Source organism: Lissotriton vulgaris, chromosome 7, assembly GCF_964263255.1.
Source record: "Lissotriton vulgaris chromosome 7, aLisVul1.2, whole genome shotgun sequence".
Lineage (NCBI taxonomy): Eukaryota > Metazoa > Chordata > Amphibia > Caudata > Salamandridae > Lissotriton > Lissotriton vulgaris.
The window spans coordinates 516,941,131-516,960,826 of record NC_141695.1 but is presented as its reverse complement, the minus strand read 5'-3'; the positions used below and the strand labels follow the sequence as shown (position 1 = coordinate 516,960,826).

The window sequence follows — 19,696 nt, the reverse complement described above, 5'->3', positions numbered from 1 at the left end:
CTGGTAAGGGGCCCATTGGCCTTACCTGCTACTCCCCTTAAATGTTCCTAAATTTAGTAGTTAGGTGGCTTCCCCCGACCTGAAAACTAGATATGTGATGACCTACGAAGAAAGAAGATATCCCTGCAGAGAAGACTGATGACGATAACTGACTTGGCCCCAGTCCTACAGGCCTGTCTCCAGCTTCGATGGCACTGCAACCTGTCTTGCACCCAGCAACTGCTGAAAACCCTGGGAGGGCTGCTTCCTACGATTAAGACTTCAATTTCCCATGAACAGCGGACCTGTCTAGAAAAACCTACACTCCAAGGACTCTGGATTGAGGTTGATCCGTGTCTCCTTCCCACTCTGCACCTAACGGCCACTGCCCAAGTCTGAGTGGCTCACTTGTCCAGTGAAGACTTACCAACGATCCGGACCTCGAATCCAGCGTTGGCTGACCTCTCCTGGCCTCAATGACGCGCCTGCATTGTGAATCCAGAGGCTTCCCCCTGATCGCTACCACTTCTGTAAGAAGACTACGACGTCAAAAGGCACCCTTGCATCAGATGTCCCTAGGCCTTGGTGAGCTGAACCATCGGTGCCCCTATGACTCCTGACATCTCTACCTACCTCTGCTGTTGTTGGGTCTCCCTCCTGCAAACCCCGGTGCGCTGCCTGCAGCCTGTTTGTCGAAAACAGAACCCTCATTGAAATTCATTGGACGCACAACACTGAATTTGCACCCTAAACCCGGCTGCTCCTCTGCTGCTAGCGTTGTTTGTTTGGTGCTACTTTGTGCCCCTCTCTCCTGTGCTGGTCCTAACCCCCAAAGCTTGGCCCCCTGCAAATGATTAAATTACCTACAAGTAGTGTGGCCCCAACCACCCCCAGTCTTCACTGAAACGCATTGGGCCAAACTCAGATTTTGACCTCTGCACCAGGCAGCTTCACTGCTGCTTATTGTGCAGTTTTGGTACTCAACTGGCTTCGCTGACCTTTGGTCCCAAAGACTGAATTTGTAAGTCTGATACCCGTTTAACCAAATTGTTTTCCTCCAGAACACTGAACTGCTCAGAAATTGTTTTAAGTGCTGAATTTTGAAAGTGAAAAGTATTTAGTTGTAAAAGCGTACTTAAATAGCAAAGATCTTTATCTTAAAATTACAAATTGTCTAAAATTGGTTTGGATCTCCTTTTTGAGTCGTGTGCCATTATTGGTCAACACTGTGCAATAAATGACTTGCCCTCCCCTGTGTTAGGCCTAAGGCTGCTCGCCCACACTACCACTAATAGAGCACTTTGAGTTTTATTATGAGCCCTGTACACTTTTGGGTACCCCTGAACGCTGTGCACGGTATAACCACCTAAATGAATACCATATACAGAGCCAGCTTCCTACAACATGCTTTTCCATGTCCACCTGAGTGTCTACTTTGTAGATTTGTTTGGATATTTTTGCCGGCTAGCGCTCCACCCCTAAAGGGTTCCTGGTCTAGTCTTTCTTCAAGCAGAGTTGTGATATATACACCAACTTGGGTATTTTTATTATAGTGATGCACAAAAATGTACATAATAAATAAAAAAACATTACATAGTCAAGAGGGATCCTTGAAATGTGTCTTTAAGACGCTCTTCCTAAATCTCCAGTGGTTATATACCCTTTACTGTAGAAGATGGCTAGACATACTCTCGGGCGAATGGAGAAGTAGTGATAAATGGTGCAACAAGCAAGGAAACACAGCTTGAACAGTACATGTAGAAGGCCCGCAATCAATTACCTTTCTGGGAAACATCCCATTTGAGTGTGTTTTTCACTATGCTCTGCCTTGGCAGACCAAACCAACTTCTCCTAGAATCCACCAACAGCCCCAGAAAGTAAAAAATATGACTTGGACCTTACGGAAATTCTTGATACTCTCTGCAAAAAGAAGTCATTGAGAAAGGAACACCACCTCGAATGGATGAGGCAAGATGGCGTCCGAGGCGTGGGCTGTGTAGGAAGCTCAGCTCCTCTCTCCCGTCCCAACGCCGAAGCTATGCGTCTTGGTCTTAGCCGAAGCTGAAGCGGAATTTCCAATAAGAAGGAAGTTTTATGAAATAAGAGACTAACCTGGTGTGCTAGATTTGGAAGCTCAATTGGTTGGCGCTTTGCTGGAAGGAGAACGCCGAGTGACAACCTAGAGGGCTCGAAAGGCTCCGGCTGCAGTACAGGCGGCCGGAAGGGGTTCAAAGAGGCGGGCTGAACCCGGAGCCCGGTACGGTGGCTAAGCTGCTAAAAGTGCTCCTCCTGGGGGGAAAAAAAAAAGCGGCAGCTGTTGCGGATTGTCGGAGAAGAAGGCAGCCTTACCTGGATTCATTCATTGATGCTGGGAGAGCTGATAACGCTCCGGCGTAGAGCGCCACTTTGGAGATTCCCCTTTTTCTGCTGAGTGGATATGGAAGCAGGGTAATTCCCGGCCGAGGAGGCGCCACGAAAAAAAGATGCCGGTTAAAAGCATGGGGAAGGTGAACGAGACCGTGAAAGTTACTACCTTTAGTGAAAAAAACAAGGAGCCAGGTATGGGGGAAAATAGCGAAAGAACGGGTGGCAAAGTAAACGGGGGTGTCGATGAGGATGGCCAGACTGTTACCGATTTAAACAACACTCCTACTAGCATCGAGGGGCCTCAGAAAAAGAATAGTGAAAGCAAGGGGAAGGGTGCTGTGAGTCTGGGTTCGTTGAAGCAAGGCACCCAGAGCTTGACCCTTCCAGCCATGTTTGAGAGGCAGAATGCCCGTAATGTCGATTCCTTGGCCGAGCTATCAGAAGTAGGGGCAGCATCTGCTGTTTTAATCCAAGGCTCCCCGGTCCATCTGGAAGAAACAATAATGGAAGCTATGTATGTCCCTGTAACGCTTGTAACGCCTGCTATAGATCCAAATGTAGAGCAGTGTCAAGTGGGACAAGCGGAGCGAATAAGTCTTGAAAGCTGCATGCAGGGAGATGGAGTGATGGAAAAGGACGATACTTTATCGAGGCAGTCTAACTTATTGGCTCATGAGGTGGGATCACAGGAGGCTTTGTCTGTGCCAGAATCCGGCGAAAATTTTTACTCACTATCGGAAGAATCATCGGATGAGGGCTCACATCTGAGTAAGGATTGGGTGGATGACGATAGTGAAGGCAGTAGCCCGGATGAGGCGTTAGGAGATAGTAAGACGTCTCCTAATTGCAGAGTTACCACTATAAAGAAGAAAACAAAGAAAAAAGGGTCGGAGCAGTTTATAACAGACTGTCCCCAAACACCCAGTACAGTTGCAAACGAAACCGCCAAGGAAACGCACGGTCTAAGCAAAGCTCGAGGGGGAGAAGGAGACCTCAAGTCTATCAGAAACAACACTCCCACAGGAAATTACTCTGGTAACTATTTATGAAACCATGATGGGCCACAGAGCTGAGTAAAGCCGAAATTGTTCGTGTACAAACTACTTGCAGCAAGATAAACGCAGTGCGGCGGGCGATAAAATTAGGAGCTGAAACCGCAGATAGAGTTACTGAAGCAGAGGCTCGAATATCTGCTCTCGAGGACTATGCCGCTGCACAGAAAGAGGAGCTGGAGTGTATCAAGGCCCATCGCGATGACTTGAGCTATAAACTATCTGAACTTGAAAACCATTCCAGCACGAATAATTTCCGCTTCCTTGGGGTCCCTGAGGGGTTAGAAGGCTCAAACGTTCGCAAGTTCATCGTCAAACTCTTGAAAGAAGCCTTCCCGGAGCCGACAACCTGGGACTGGACTCGGGAAATTCAAAGGGCACATAGGTTTCCGTTTAATGTGAGAAAGCCCTGTCAAGGAGAAGAGAGCCTTCCTAGGGCGATATTAGTCTGCTCTATTATCTTCCTAGCCCGTGAAGACATTTATGCTTTGGCAAGACCAGACAGGAAATCAACAGCCAAGGGTTGCAACTTTTTCGTCAGACCGGATTTCTGTCAGGCCACAGTCTCCAAGAGGTGGCATCTCCGGCAACTTATACCGGATTTTCAAAAGGAAGGGGATGTGGTGTATCTACAGAATCCGTCGAAACTTAAAGTTATGTTGAAAGGCCAAATTAAGTTCTTTTTGTCAGAGATTCAAACAAAAGAATTTTTGGAAACCTTGTAGGGGGTGGGGTCGTAGGTAATAGTCTGGAACAATGTAGAAAGAAAGGGGTTTAGTGTGCCTAGATTAGGGTTATGGTTTGTATCTCCTGGATTTGGCTGTTTTATTTTTTTCAGTTTTTTTTTTTAAGACGAGGTTTTGGTCTTAGGGGATAGAGGGGAGGGGGACACGGTACTCTATCACTGCAGGGACTGATGGTCCCTGGGCCTCAAGCTGGGAAGGATGAGTCGGGGGAGGGGAGGGTGGGGTAGAAGGGAAGGGGGTATGGGTGGGGCACGGGCTTCTGGTGGTGGGGGGGTGAAAACGGCAGCAGCAGGTAACTTAGATTTGTTTTTTAAGTGTATAATACATGTTGAGGCGAAGAAACGAGATAAGCACTACAAAAAATTGACAGAAAGTGGTAAAAGCTGCAAGGTAATTAAAATTTGTTATTTCTGCAAGGAACTGGTTTTGATTAATAAGGGTAATGGATAGGAAGATTAAGATTTGTACATTAAATATTTGCGGCCTAAATGACCCCAGGAAACGTCAAATCTTAGCTAAGATCGTTCAGATATTGGGCAGAGATATACTTTGTCTGCAGGAAACCCATATTGCCTGGGCTAATAGAGAATATTTAAAGAATATGGGAAAGGAGCTGGTAGTTTGTTCTAAGCAAATTGGAGTTAAAAGAGGGGTGGCGATACTCAAAAAAGGGGGACTGGCGGATTGTGTAAAGACCGCTGCAGACAAGTGGGGTCGTTGGGTAATTGCTGAATTCAAGGTGGGGCAGCAAGGGTTTACACTTTGCAATGTTTATGGGCCAAACATGGATGACGCGGAAGTCTTTAACTTTATTAATTTAGAATTGGCACAATGGATTACTCCAGTGTTACTGTGTGGTGACTGTAATATTAATATCGGGGCAGGCCTGGATATTAGATCCAATCCAGTATATTCAGGCAGAAAGAAGTTAGTATACACAGCCCTACAAAGACTGCTTATGGATCATGTCCTCTACGATGTGTGGCACGTAAAAAGTCCGAATGATTCGGGGTTTACATTCTTCTCAGCCCCCCACTCAAAATTTGTGCGACTGGATTACTTCTTTACTACATCCGTATTTTTAACCAAAGCCAAAATCCAAATCCACCCTAAATTGGTTTCTGATCATAACCCTATCGTATTAGAATTGGCTTTTGACATGGATGGCAAAATGGAACTTCCACGATGGTCCTTTGAGCGGAAATTGCTATTGGATGAGCAGTATTGTCAGTTTATGTCCAAAACAATTGAGGGATTTGTTGCCATTAACAAGGGTACGGCAACCCAGGAGGTAGTCTGGGATGCGTTTAAATCTGTGGAGAGACTCTTAGCTTCTCTGTATTTAAGAGCAAATACTTCCTCCTTAAACAATGGCAGGATTTTTATCAGGTTCTGAGGGCGGAAGAGAAGTTAGCAGAGGTTTTAAGGCAAAAAGCAGAGGCAGAAGTATGTAATCTGGTTCAAAAAGATCTTTCTATTAAAAGGGCTAATGTCTACACCAATATAGCTGATCAAATTGCCGCCAATTATATTCAATATAAGGAAGTGGCATATGAGTTTAGGGAAAAAACAGGCAGAATGTTAGCAAAAAGGGCCATGGAGAAACAGGTGTATAATGATATCCTAAAAATCAAGGATCTGCAGGGGGTTATGCAGGATACCAAAGAGGGGGTATTAACCGCCTTTCAAGAGTTTTATCAACGACTCTATAGTGAGGAGGTGGATTCGGCTGAGCCGGGCGAATATCTAAAGGACGTGATCCCGCTAACTTTATCTGAAGCTCAGCGATCGAATCTACTGACACACCCAGACTGGGGAGAGATTGAGATAGCAATTTTAGGTCTGGCTCAGGGTAAGGCTATGAGGCCAGATAACATTCCGCTGGAGTTCTATAGAATATTTAGAAACCAGTTAAAAAAAGAACTAGTGGATGTTTGTCAGCAAGCATTTTTGGGGAAGGACCCGCGCTCATGGGCGGAAGCTATTATCGTTGTCTTAAAAAAGAAAGGCAAAAAAGCGGAAGAAATGGGGTCGTATAGTCCAATTTCATTGCTGAATTCGGACAATAAAATTTATTCGAAGCCATATTAGACAGATAATATCTCTGCTGGATTGGTCACAGGGGACTTGCTCTCCGGCTGGTGTGGCCCTGTTGGATGCCGAAAAAGCGTTCGACAGGGTCACATGGGCCTTTTTATGGTCTGTTTTAGGGAAAAAGGGGATCCCGGTGGAATTAGTTAATGCAATAGGGACGCTGTATTCTCAGCCGACCGCTGTTATCCGTGTCTCTGGGACGACGTCGGGGGTAGTGCGGATAGCAAGGGGGACGAGACAGGGTTGTCCCTGCTCGCCCTTGCTGTTCGCACTTTATATTGACCCATTTATTAGAAAGCTGGAGAGAAACCCTGCAGTTAAATAACCTGTGCAGTTAAATAACTGGGATTTTAAAGTTTGCGCTTATGCAGATGATATTGCAGTAGTGACAGTTGAGATTAATACAGCATTACCCAACATTGTAGAATCAGTGGAGGAATTCGGTCGACTATCCGGATACAAACTTAATGTCGACAAAACACAGCTTATCCATTCGGTGGCAGGCCATCCAGAGAAAATAAAGCTAGAAAAGGAGGCCACCTATTTGGGAATAAAGATCACAGCTAATATTGAAGAAATCATCCCTATTATTTTGGACCCTGTTATAGCATCTTCTAACAAAATATTAGAAAGAGTAAACAATTTGAACCTTTCACTTTTAGGGCGTAGTAACGTGATAAAAATGCTTATTTTTCCAAAGTTTTTGTATTTATTTCGTGCTATTCCTTCTGGTTACTTTGTTTGTATAGAGAGAATGTGTTCTGGATTTCTCTGGGGGTACCATCGGGCCAGGAGAGCATTAAAAAGTTGTGTGTTGCCTCGAGCGAGAGGGGGATGGGGTATCCCGAATTTTCAGTTTTATCATTGGATGGCGATACTGCAGCACATGGGTGTTTTAATACTGCCGGAAGACTCCACGGAGAACTTCTTGATGCCATCCATCTATGAAATGCTCTTGGGCGCTGAGGCTAAACAGTGCTTAAATCGGATCAACAAGCCTTGTTATTATAAAAAAAACAAGATCAAGATTTTCGATATGGCTTATGTTATATGGAGAACTATAAAAAATAGACTCCGGTTAGGCGGCAATTTAAATATATATACTCCTCTGCAGAACTTTTCTCTCCTTCCAGAATTATTTCATGATGGTGTGATGCATAGGTGGTCTAATTTAGGGATAAGCAAGGTTGGGGATTTATTCCAGGGGAATGACTTTTTCTCATTTGAATATTTAATGAATGCATATCATATACCTTGTTCTGATTTTAAGTACCTTCAGATACGAAGTTTATGTGCACAGAAATTATCAAAATCCATGATTGTCTTGGGGGAAATTACGATTTTTGAAGCGATTAAACATCGGCACAAAATAGGGCCCTTATATCAGTTACTTTGGAAAATGCGGAAGATGATTTAGAGGTTAGAGCTGCTAAATGGCAGAATAAACTGAACGTTCAATGTGTTAACTTGGAGAGAAGCATTGAAATTGCTGGTAAAGTATTGTTGAATGGGCCATTGATAAGTCAGCATTTTATGTCAGTTTTTGAGCTATATTACGCAATGGAGCTCAGGGCGGGGGACAAATTGTAATCGGTGCAGCCATCATGCAGCGGATTCTGCCCACATGTTTTTTTGTGCCCGAAACTGGGTCAATTTATTGCCGATGTAGAACGATTTCTTTTTGAAAGTTTATGCATTTCAATTAAATTAACAGCACCATTGGTTATTTTTGGCTGTGAAGAGAACAGGGTTAATTAACCAAGGCCCTGATGCGGATGAAGGATTTATTTTTATTTGCATGTCCGCATATCGTTCATGTATTACCTCTTGTTGGCTTGATGAGGAACCACCTAACTTTATTATGTGGCAAAATAAGCTCTTGGCTATGTATTATCTTGAAATTGCACTATATAAATTGAAGGGCATTAGAAAGAAAACTTTTGGATGTAATTTATGGTCCCCAATCGTCAATTGGATAGGAACTTAATGTCAATAGTGGAACTGTTAAGTTATTCAGCAATATGTACGGATGTCTATTATTTTGTTTTGTTTCTTTTTCATGTGTTTTATTTTCTGTAACATTGCTGGTTTTCTTTTTGCTGCTGCCATAGATCTCAATAAAAAAAAAAGAAAAAAAAAAGAGAAAGGAACACCATCAAGACTGTGTGCTTTTATTAGTGTCTGTAGCTGAGCTGCAACACTGAGTGAATTAATTTTAGTAGTAGGAATCATTAAATGCATCATTCAAGCATGTTAAATAGACAAAATATGATTATTCCAATGTGACTTCTTTAGCACTGGGAAAGCTCTCGTAAGGTGAACTTTGCATGACAAACATCACTAGATCATTGGTCTACAAGTTCCGCATCAAAAATGCACTGTTGCTTTTTAATAAAAACACCCATGGTTTAAAACTGGTCTACCATAATTAATGACCAGCTATTGATTGCACCCTGCCCATTTCACTGTGTACTACAATACCACAGACCTTAAACGATCTGAAACCCACCAAGAGTGCCATGCATCTGTGCAATGCCTTCTTACTAGGTTGCCTTCATCCACCCCTGCCACCCCATCAGCTGGGAGAAGTTTCATGAATTCACCATCCTTTGTGCAAAGATGTAGCATTCGCTCTGAACATAAGCCCACTACTTGAGATTGTTCTCAAAGTTAAGGGCTAAATTGACATCTAGGTTTTATTATACATCTAGTAGGTGATAAATGCACATCGTAGCGAAAGTGAGTGACAGCTCTAGCCATTAAGGAGAGAGAGTGCGAAGGAAGTAAAACAACAGCAGCCGATCAGTAAAGGCTGATCGGCTGCTGTCTGGAAGACACCAGCTGAAGGTTTTTGGTGAAATGGGAAATGAGAAAGTGTTTAATGATGTGAATGGCAAATAAACATGGAAAAGGAATCAGTGAAAAGGTATACAGCCCGATTGGTGTGAGAGGGGGTGGTTGAGAATGTCTTCATTGAAAAATGAAATGGTGAAGGTGGCGGGGAGGGGAGGTGGCACGAGAGAATGATTAAAGTTAGGAGAAGGAGAAGGGCACAACGGGTGGAAGGTAGGGGAAGCAAATTAACACTTGGGAAGTTAGGCAGGAGGGTGAGCAAGGGGATGGGAGTAAGACCATAGTGGGCACAGACATATAACAAGAATATGGGCCAAGGGATGGAAAACGGAGGATAGCTATAGGAAGGGAGAACATGTAAATGCCCATACATACATAGTTAGTGAAGGAAAATATGTAAGCACAAATGGAAGGGAGCTCTTCGAAATTGCTCCATTAATTATACAACACATTTTACATTGAAATTTCTAATCCTTTCTTTCACTGCACCAGGAGGTTGATGTTACTCTTACCGAGAAGAAAGGGGTCCGATAGGTGTTCTAAAGCATGGTACACCCCTTGGCCGTCTTTTTCTAAAAGCTTGCTCTATTAGCTTGCTTTCAGAGGCAGGGTCTATCCTCCAGAACGAACCTTTGCCTGGTTCTTCCTGAGACCGTGGTACTTTGATGAAGTATCGATTTAAGGAGAGATTGTGGCGTATTGAATTCTATGGGGGAAAAATTGAAAACATTTTGTGAACAAAAAGGCAAGATATCCAATTAATAGTCTTCCACAAATCTCAATATACAATGAAATAACAGAGCCAAACCAAAGTCATTGTTAAACAGAGTAATTGCATATAATTTATTGGGAATCCTTTGCCCCCGACTTGTAGTACGAACAAATACTGCCATATTAAATTCTACCAATTATGAAAGGGAAATAGAGGGGATTATATTGTAGGACAGAGAGTGCTATGTTATGTAGAGAGACTACACTGGCATACGCATGTTCCTGGCACAACCTCCCACTAACGTCTTCTGCAATGTCTCACAATTGTTTTCCCTCTTATAGACACTCCATGATGTCAGGAAAACAGACCGGAGCTACAGACTTTTTTTATTAAATAATCCGTTTTATTGGCAAATATACAGGAACACTGCAATCTAGTACTTAGGAATCCGTTCCTGAAACAAGCTAGAAAAACATTTGATCCCTTCACAGTCTGCAGTTACCTCCCGGCATTTCCTATTCTGTGAACAATGCATAGCAATTCATTGCTGATTTCAGCAGAAGTATCTCACCGGACTACCGTCTCCATCCCGGACCAAAGCACACCTCAATAGGATTCATATTAACAACTTTGAGCACCATATATGGGTTACACTACCAGGGCCGGACTGAGACCAGCAAACAGCCCTGGCAGGTTGCTTCTCCACCGGCCCTGGTAACGGGAGGGGAGGGGGTTGTTACCCGCAAAGCACTGCTAGCGCTTTTCTTACAGAGGGCCGATTTTGCAGCGCTGCTACAAAACCGGCACTCTATAAGAAAAGCCCCCCCCCCCGCTGCCACAAAACCGCCCCCCACCCCTCCAGCCCACCGGGGAAATGCCCGGTGCCCGCAAATGCTAGTCCGGCCCTGTACACTACAACCATTCACCTCTTCATGTCAATAATTCAACCTGCTTAAAGGAGCTGCAAGGAGGTTCGAGCTAAGTACCGTTCGTTGAACTAGAAAAAAGATAACTTGAAGAATAGACTGCATGTATCCATTAGCAAACAGTACCATCCTAGCCACATGGATCAAAATGTATTAACTTATCATGCGACCCCACATTCGGTGGGGGAAGTCACCTTTGACTGTTTAGTGGAGAAGAATAATTCTGCATCACCCATAAGCATTTTAGTGCGATGAAGACACTATGAAGGAAATGTAATTGATTCAATTTATACCTAACTAATGGCAGTCTCTCATGTCGACCCAGCCTTCTTTTCTACACCAGTACAGAGGTTTTTCCTATCTGAATCTGATGGCAGTTCTTTTATACTATGGTGGGGGTTTAATGATCTCTTTCGGGCAGAGAAAACTACTAGAAAGTCAAGTTAGACATGAGGTCTTGCATACAGTGTGTCTTGTTCTACAGAACGAAATGGTTATTTACCAGTAGGGGTAGTTCTGCATCTTGAGGAGTTTTCTGGATTCACATGGTGTGCATTATTCTGCCATCTAGCGATTGGGTCAGGAATTGTCTTGTTTCCTTTTTTTTTCGTGGGCGTCAAACACCTTTTGGTGCTAGATCTATCCCTTGTGTGACGTTGGACCGCACCCCAGAAGTTGCTGTGTGTGGTAACCATTAAGGGTATTTATTTACTTTTCCAGATTGAAGTATATGTTCTTTACTTTAGATGATGATATTCCCACCAGTTTGCTTTCCTCATCTCTGGGGAGGCAGGTAGGTCGCATGTGAATCCAGAAAAAACATTTTGTTTTGCAGTATCAATCCTTTTATGGATTCACATACTGTGCATTAGATTATGTACGAGTTTCCCACTCCTTGTGATGCTAGGGGTGAGATGTGGAAGAATTTGGGAACAGGTGTTGAAGTACTTTCTGTCGCACCTTCGCTTCTTTTGTCATTTGTATATCCACACAATAATGCTTGGCCAAAGTATGTAGGAAAGCCCATGTAGCGGCAGCACATATAGTGTCAATTGGAACATTTGCTATAAAGGCTAGCTTTGCAGTCTTTTCTTGTTGAATGCACTCTTGGATGTGAACTTAATGTTTTTCCCGCTGAGTAGTAGCATATTTGAATTGCCTCTACAGTCCAGCATGCAATTGTTTCTTATGTAACAGGTGAACCTTTGCTGGACTATGCGTAAGAGCTGAACAAGTGATTCTCCTTACGGAATTGTTTTGTCTCCTGTAGATAATATAGTAACGCTCTTCTTACATCCAGGGTATATAGGCTTCTTTCCAGTTACGTTTGTGTGTTTTTAAAGAAAACTTTTAACTGAATGCTTGGATTCATGTGAAATTTGCTAACCACCTCTTGTCTTTGTAGATTTGCATGTATGGTTCCTCAATAGTTAATGCTTGTAGTTCACTCACCCCCTGTAGTGACACAATCGCTATTAAGAAGGCAGTTTTTATTGTGAAATGCTTAAGTTCTGCTTTGTGCATTGGTTTAAAAGGCTCCGTCATAAACTGTGTCAGTACAGAGTTTAAACTCCACAAAAGGGACTGGAGCCTTCCTTGGAGGTGCAATTCTTTTGAAACCTTCTAGGAATCTGTTGACCAGTGGTGATGTGAAAAAGCTTTTACATGATGCTCCCCTGGTGTATGGTACAATTGCCGCCAGGTGCACCATGAGGCTTGAATAGTGAATTACACTGTCTAGCAAGTGCGTAATATATATTATCACGGTTTCCTGTGTAGATATTGAATCTAGGGTATTGTTATCTTTACACCAAGTGGCATACCTCTTCCACTTATCTGTGCAGCATTTTCCTGTGGTTGGTTTTCTTGCCTTTAGTATTTCCATTGTTCTTTGTGGTAAATGTAGATATCCTTGTGTCAGGCTCCGAGGCGGAGTGTTTATGGTTCCGGGTGGAATACCTGACCTCTTTGCATTGCAAGGTCTTTTTCTTCCTTGAATTTGATCATATGTCCCTTGGACAGTTAGAGTAGGCTTGAGTACCAGGTTTGTCTCGCCCATTGAGGGGCTATGAGGATTAAACTTGTTCCTTTTTGCCTGGCCTTCTCCAGTAACTTGTGTAGTAGAGAAATTGGGGGAACGGAGTTAGCAAATGCCCCTGACCAATTTAGTGACAGGGCATTCCCTTCTGATAGGTGGTGTTGAAACCTGGGCATTTCCTGTTCTCCGCTGTTGTGAATAGGTCTATTTTTGGTGTCCCCTAAACCCTGAATATTTTCTCTATGCTTCTCTGCTTTATTTCCCATTCGTGTGAGCTGCTTTTCTGTCTGCTGAGCCAATCTGCTTCAGTGTTGTCTTTCCCCGGTAGATGGATACTTTGCAGACTGAGCCTCTTAGGTATAACTTTCTGCCATATCTCCTGGGCTAGTTTGCTTAGGATGAATGCTTTTGTTCCTCCTTGTTTGTTCAGGTAAAACATTGTTGTATTGTCTGTCTGAATCAATAATGTCCTCCCTACAATGTGGGCTTGAGAGGCTTTTAGTGCTAGAAGCACGGTCTTCATCTCCAGGAAGTTGATGTGTTTTATGGAGTCGGAGTTGTTCCATTGACCACACATTTTTAAGTTTCCTGTATGCGCTCCCCATGGTTTGTGAGATGCATCTGCTGTGATGGTCACTGAGGGAGTTGTTGTTTTGAAAGGTCTGCCTAGTGTTATACTCTTGGATGCCCACCATTGTGTCTCCTTCTGTACCTTTTCTGCTACAACCACTAGATCTTCCCAACTCCCGGGGGGTTTGAGTTGTTGCATAGCCTTTCTTGTAGAGGACGCACATGCAGACGTGCATGGGTAATATGGGGAATGCATGATGTCATCATGCCCATTAGTTTCATAAACACCCTCACTGTCAGACTGTTAGAGGCGAGTTTGCTCCTTGATTGCTTGAAACCTCCTTTGGGTTGGGTACACCCGTGCCACCTTGGAATTCAGTTTTGCCCGTTGGAACATTTTTGCTTTTCCGGGTTTGGCGTAATTGCTTGAGGTTTTTGGAGGAACCCAGCCTTTGCAGCATTGGGATTACCTTCGGAATGGGTCTGTGGCATTTTTGTTTTGAGTTTGCATTTACCAACCAGTCGTCTACATAAGGATAGGCGTGGATTCCCTTCCTTTTTAGGAATGCTGCCACTGCCGATAGGCATAAATAATCCCAAGGCAAGAGTAGTTATGGTTAGGAACTGCAGCACAAATGCTAGTCTTGTAAGGTAATAGTTGTAGGCACTCATCCTTTAATGGCCAAACTACTCAACAACCAAAAATAACAATTGAACAGACAAAAACAAGTGTAATATATAATGTGTTCTCTTTTTTCTCCTCCTTTCACAAATATACTTTCCTCCAAGGCCAAAATAACATCGGAGCCATAGTATGAAGTCTCAAAACAATTCTTTTTTATTCTTCAAAACATCAATGAAACAGTCCGGCCAACACGTTTCGTCCTCTGAAAGGACTTGGTCAGGGCTTATGTATGTATTTGCAGAGATATCACATCAAAGTCTAAGTGGGAGGGAATTGGTTCTCCCAGAGATTCTTGGATACCTCTTATTGCTCCTATGTTATCGTAGAACGATAATTGAAGGCCTTATGTTAATAAGCAGCTTAATATCCACACCCCATTATGTTCTGTAAGCTCAGACCGGGTAGCACGACGTGCCATCACCCCTAAGTACCTTCTTCTGCAAAGATAACCATAAACCCTGATTAAGACCTTCCAGAGGACTCTTGAGGCACTCACTTTTGTGTGTTTTTCACTCCCACTAGACACTTATTGAAAATTCTTGGTGCTTATTGTATTCCAAAAGGTAAGACTCCGAATTGGTAGTGTGTGTCTGTATGCAGGCATCAGAGGTAATTATTGTGTCCTCGCGTCAATGGTGTGTGTAGATAGGCATCTTTTAAGTCTATTTTTTTATGTAGTCCTCTTTTTGTAGGAGTGGGATTACCTCTTGTAGGGTTGTCATCTTGAAATGCTGTGTGTGAATGAATCCGAGTTCTAAAATTGGTCTCAATTTAAGATCTTGCTTTGGTACCAAGAAATAAGGGGAATAGATTCCTTAGTTGCGCTCCCTTGTTGGTACCTTCTCTAGGGCCTGTTTTTGTAAGAGCTCCTCGATCACTTCCCTGAATTGCAAAGTTCCGTTTTTTTAATCTTTTTCTTCTTTGAGCGGTTTAGTGGTGATATGCTTGTTAGTTCCATACAATAGCCGTGGTGCACCAGGTTTAAAACCGAATTGTCTGCGGTGATACTGTCCCACTGTGGTGAGACTATTCTGCCTCCCACTGGCATTGGGTGGGTGCCCTTTTTTTGCATCCATGTCACTTGGAGCCTGCCCTCCCCCTCCGGGAGATTGTCCTCTGGCGCTTCCTCTACCACGAAAAGGTTGCCTCGTCAGTTACCAGGATTGGTTTCTGGGCTGCTGGCTTGACTGCTGACTGCTGCCTTGTATCTGCTGTTGTCCTACAGAAAGAAAGCCTTCCTGAGGGTTTTCTGAGGTTGCTTCCTCCCCTTCTGAAGGTGCCTCTGTATAGTAGAGCATCCTTTGCTTTTGCTGTTTCATTGTCCTTTTTGATTTATTCCAAGGACTCATCCACCTCGTGGCCAAACAAAATGTCTTCTGTGAAAGGCTGATTAATTATAGTTGTTTGTACTTCTTATTTAAAGCCTGAAATCCTGAGCCAGGCATGTCTTCTGAGTGTAGTACCTGTGCACATTTTACAGCTGGCTTTATTGGCTGCATCTAATGTTGACTGAAGAAGACCGGTATTTGAGATGTTCTTCACCTCTTGAACAATAGATTTTGCCTTTTTGTCATCTTCAGGGGGTTTATTCATTATTTCCTCAATATCGTCCCATTGTAGGTGACCATATCTGTTGAGGAGAGCATCTGAATTGGCGATATGCCATTTTGTTGCTGCTTCTTTCTCTCCATCTTCCTCCCCACCATATCTAGCCTTCAACATTCCCTTTCGGGGTTAGACTTGTGGAAGAATGAGAGATGCTCCTTCTCCTTGTTGTGATGACAATGATGGAACCTGCAACTGTGTTCCCCTTTATATATCTGGGGTCTTTTGAGGAGGGTCTGTACTTTTTCTTTTACCCTTGATGTGACTCCTTTGGTTGATGTTGGCTCCTTAAAGGCCTATTTTCCTTGTTCCAGTATACCTGGTGTCATTGGAAGGTATTTGGCTACCTTTTGTTATTGGCATCAATGTCTCTATGAGGACCTGGAAAGTGTGGACTTCTCTTTTGACCAGGCTGTTATAAAAGACAATGTTATCTAGTGGCAAAGCTTTTGAGAGGTGGGTACAAACAGTTTCTTCTGGATTCTGTGTCGAGGTTATCACATTCTTCCTCGAAACTTCCTGTTGCACACTTTTCTGGGATGTCGAGCTCTTCTTCGACATCCTCCTCGTGAGGTTGGGGGGTTGCCAGTCCCTCAGGGGCATTCTCTTCCTCATCAGCATCCAAAGTCATGGAAGGTTTTGTAGGAATTCTGTATTCCTTAAGAGTCTCACCGAACTACCTTTTCCGTTGAAGGAGCGCCACCGTTTCTACCTCTAACCATCTCTTTTTTAACACAGAGGGCCCTTTTGACAGCTTTCATCGGGGATCTCCAAATGCTTTGGTTGCGATTTCGAGCCCTTACTATATTTTTGGGTAAGTATTTCATCCTTTTCAGTCGAATTCGATCAACATTTTCCTAATGTCTCCTCAAGCTGTGCCTCTTGCATTTGATCAGTCAAATACTGAATGTGCTTCAACTCCACAGTTGTTTTCCTTAGAGTAGGTCTTTCAACAGTGTCCACTTTGGAAGCAATACTAGTTCTATAGGATGAAGATATCTTAGTTTTTCAACATGATTTTCTAAGCCCAGCCACTGGTTAAATTATGCAGCAGCATGTGAATTCAAAAGAACAATTTTCTTATGTTTAGTAATGCTCCTTCTCGTAGATATTCTAACTGCAGATTTCCCCTCTTTATAATACTCCCCAGGTATCAGAATTGATTTGGATGTTTTTACAACAGAGCTCCTTTGTGCCACTAAGTGGCGTTGTGCGACTCCTCATTGCCCTTGTTCTGCACCATACGTTCTGGAGAAGAGCAGAATATTAGCATCACCCCTGCGTACCAATGGAAGTTTCTTGCTCGACTCTTTCCGCACCCCAGGATGCAGAGCACAAAACAAATGTCAGTCAGTTTATAGATCTGTAATTTGGGTCTGTCACACCCAAAAGACACCTCCAATCAGCCCAGCTCTCTCTGGCCACCGTCCCACATATCAACAAGACCAGAACGGGAGGAAAGTCCTTATCCTACCTCACAGCCAAAACCTGGAACACCCTCCCCCTCCACTTCCAGCAATCTCCCACATTGGCCCAGTTCAGGAAGGACCTCAAGACCTGACTCAGGGATGTTGAATTCCTATAGCCCGACGCCCAGGACATATTGTTTGGGGTCAAGGGCAACACGTTTTCATTTGTATTTTATCCTTGGGACAAGTAGGCCCAACCCTCTGCAGCACAAAACTTTGGCTGCCAGTTTGCAGAAGCACATTATGGATCAGGGAAGGCCACTGTCTGCAGTTAAGGTAATATTTCTGGTCTAGGTTTTAATGCTGTTCAAACTTGCATTTATGGTTCATTAATTGAAAGCCTTTAATATTAGGGTGAGCGCTCTAAGTAAATGTTGTAAGCTCAGACTACACTACTGACAGTGGTTTCAGTATAAAAATTTGTACACACGTTTTCAAAGTTTAGCAATATGAGGCTATGTATAATGCTCCAAGAATGCTCTCTGATTTGATGCAGATATTTTAAAAATCTTGAAAGCAAGATTGATGATTCTTTGCTTTCAAAATAAAATGTAAAGTACTATAAAAGTTCAGGTACCATTTCTTTAAAGCATCATTTAGTAACGTGTTGATGCATGCTAGTATTTCCCATAAATATTCATAATGGAAAATCAGTGTAACCAGTTTCAATAAGATTAAGGGAAACAAAAATAAACAAGCATTGGCAAAGCCCGTGGGTCTGAAATTGTTGGTCAGCTTTTTAGTTTAGTCAATGTGTGACTTGTTCTAGCATGATTTTTGTAAAACCTTATTTGTGTGGGAGCTGCCGGGCCTTCACCATTGTAACAAAAATTGTTTATTGGTCTCAAAAGCACACTCTGCCACAGTAGTTACTGGCACTGAACAAAACTACTTTGTGTGCAGATATGATCCTTGTGAAAAAGCAGAATGCTGCCACTCACCTTGAAGCCAGCCGACAGAGAGAGAGAGACAGAATTTTTAATAAACACAAAAGGTCAGTCGACACCAAACCAAATTGGGGGCCCAATTATTAAAGAAAGTCTCAAAAGTGCACCCATGGTTTTGTCCTTGCATTAAGTGCAGCTATACGGCTTTCGTGAATTCCCAAGAATTTACAGAAGTAGGACAAAGAAATAGAACTTCTAGAAAATATTTGCTAACTGCATGAGCAAATATGCCTATGTAGATTTGTTCATGTGAAAATCTGAGTGTTTGCAAGTTTACTTTCTCTCCAACCACTTTTTTCCCCAACTCTGGAAGAAGGTTTACATCTGCCATTGTCACAAGTACAGTTCCAACATTTCCCAGTATGGGAAAAGATTAGAGAAGTGTTGTTGAAAAGCCTTAAAACATGCAAGTTAGTAGGATTGCACAGACTCAAAATTGCATTTTAATCCGGGAATTATTGCTTCACTACCTTTAGCCCCAGTATGTAGATCTGCGGAAACGTGGCAACATAAGGGGATTGCAAGTATTCAAACACTGCTGGTATGAGCCCTGGCATAATCTGAGAGGTTATATCAGAGCTCTTATATAATAGGATTGCTGCCATAATTAGTAGCTGCGCTACATGGCACCAAAGGGGCAAGTGGATTTTGATACAGGACAAGTAGATTTATGCAGCAACCTTCTCCATGGACAAGTAGATATTTTAGCCTTGAGACGCTCACGGGTGAGTAGTTGCACTTTACCAACCCTGATTGACTGTTAGAGATAGGAAAAAGTAGGCCACTTTGCATTAAAGGGAGGCAGGAGTAAAGTGAAGAATCTGCAATTAGACAAGTTCCTGTGCGTGGTAGCCATGTTCAGATTCTTTTTTCCACCGTTGGGTCTTAAAGCAAGGCAAGAGGCTTAGAATATTGGGAGAAAATAACCACATTTTTGTATTTTTGGCAAAAAAAGAACGTTAAATTAGAAGGTATTGGAGAAGGAAAGGGACCACCAAACACGAAGCCTGTCGGGGGACCCCATGAAAACGAACAGTGTTACGTGTAAGTACTTGTTCTTCTGATGGATACCTATAACCGCAGATTCCACACCTTTAGAATAGATCCTAAAACAGTAACTCTTAAAGGTGGAAGCCTGTGGAGTGGGCTCACACCAAAAAGTCCTGCATCACCAAACGGACAAAAACCCATTCCCATCAGACTTACCTGTCAAGGTAGTGGTGCTTCGTGAACGCGTGCACAGGCACCCATGTCAGGAAGCGACACAGACAAGGGGTGTGCGGAAGCGACACAGACAAGGGGTGGGAAGAAGCGACACAGACAAGGGGTGGGAAGAAGCGACACAGACAAGGGGTGGGAAGAAGCGACACAGACAAGGGGTGGGAAGAAGCGACACAGACAAGGGGTGGGAAGAAGCGACACAGACAAGGGGTGGGCAGAAGCGACACAGACAAGGGGTGGGCAGAAGCGACACAGACAAGGGGTGGGCAGAAGCGACACAGACAAGGGGTGGGCAGAAGCGACAGACAAGGGGTGGGCAGAAGCGACAGACAAGGGGTGGGCAGAAGCGACACAGACAAGGGGTGGGCAGAAGCGACACAGACAAGGGGTGGGCAGAAGCGACACAGACAAGGGGTGGGAAGAAGCGACACA

The 19,696-nt window shown here is 43.5% G+C and overlaps 1 protein-coding gene across 1 annotated transcript in view; it reads right to left on the bottom strand.

Annotated features, from left to right (window-relative positions):
• The window catches only part of FOXK2 (forkhead box K2), a 360,578-nt gene that overhangs the window by 149,019 nt on the left and 191,863 nt on the right, over nucleotides 1-19,696 (bottom strand). The window contains exon 5 of the mRNA XM_086930592.1: nucleotides 9,604-9,797. Within this exon, the coding sequence (XP_086786718.1) occupies nucleotides 9,604-9,797 (194 nt within the window). The remainder of the gene's footprint in view (nucleotides 1-9,603; nucleotides 9,798-19,696) is intronic.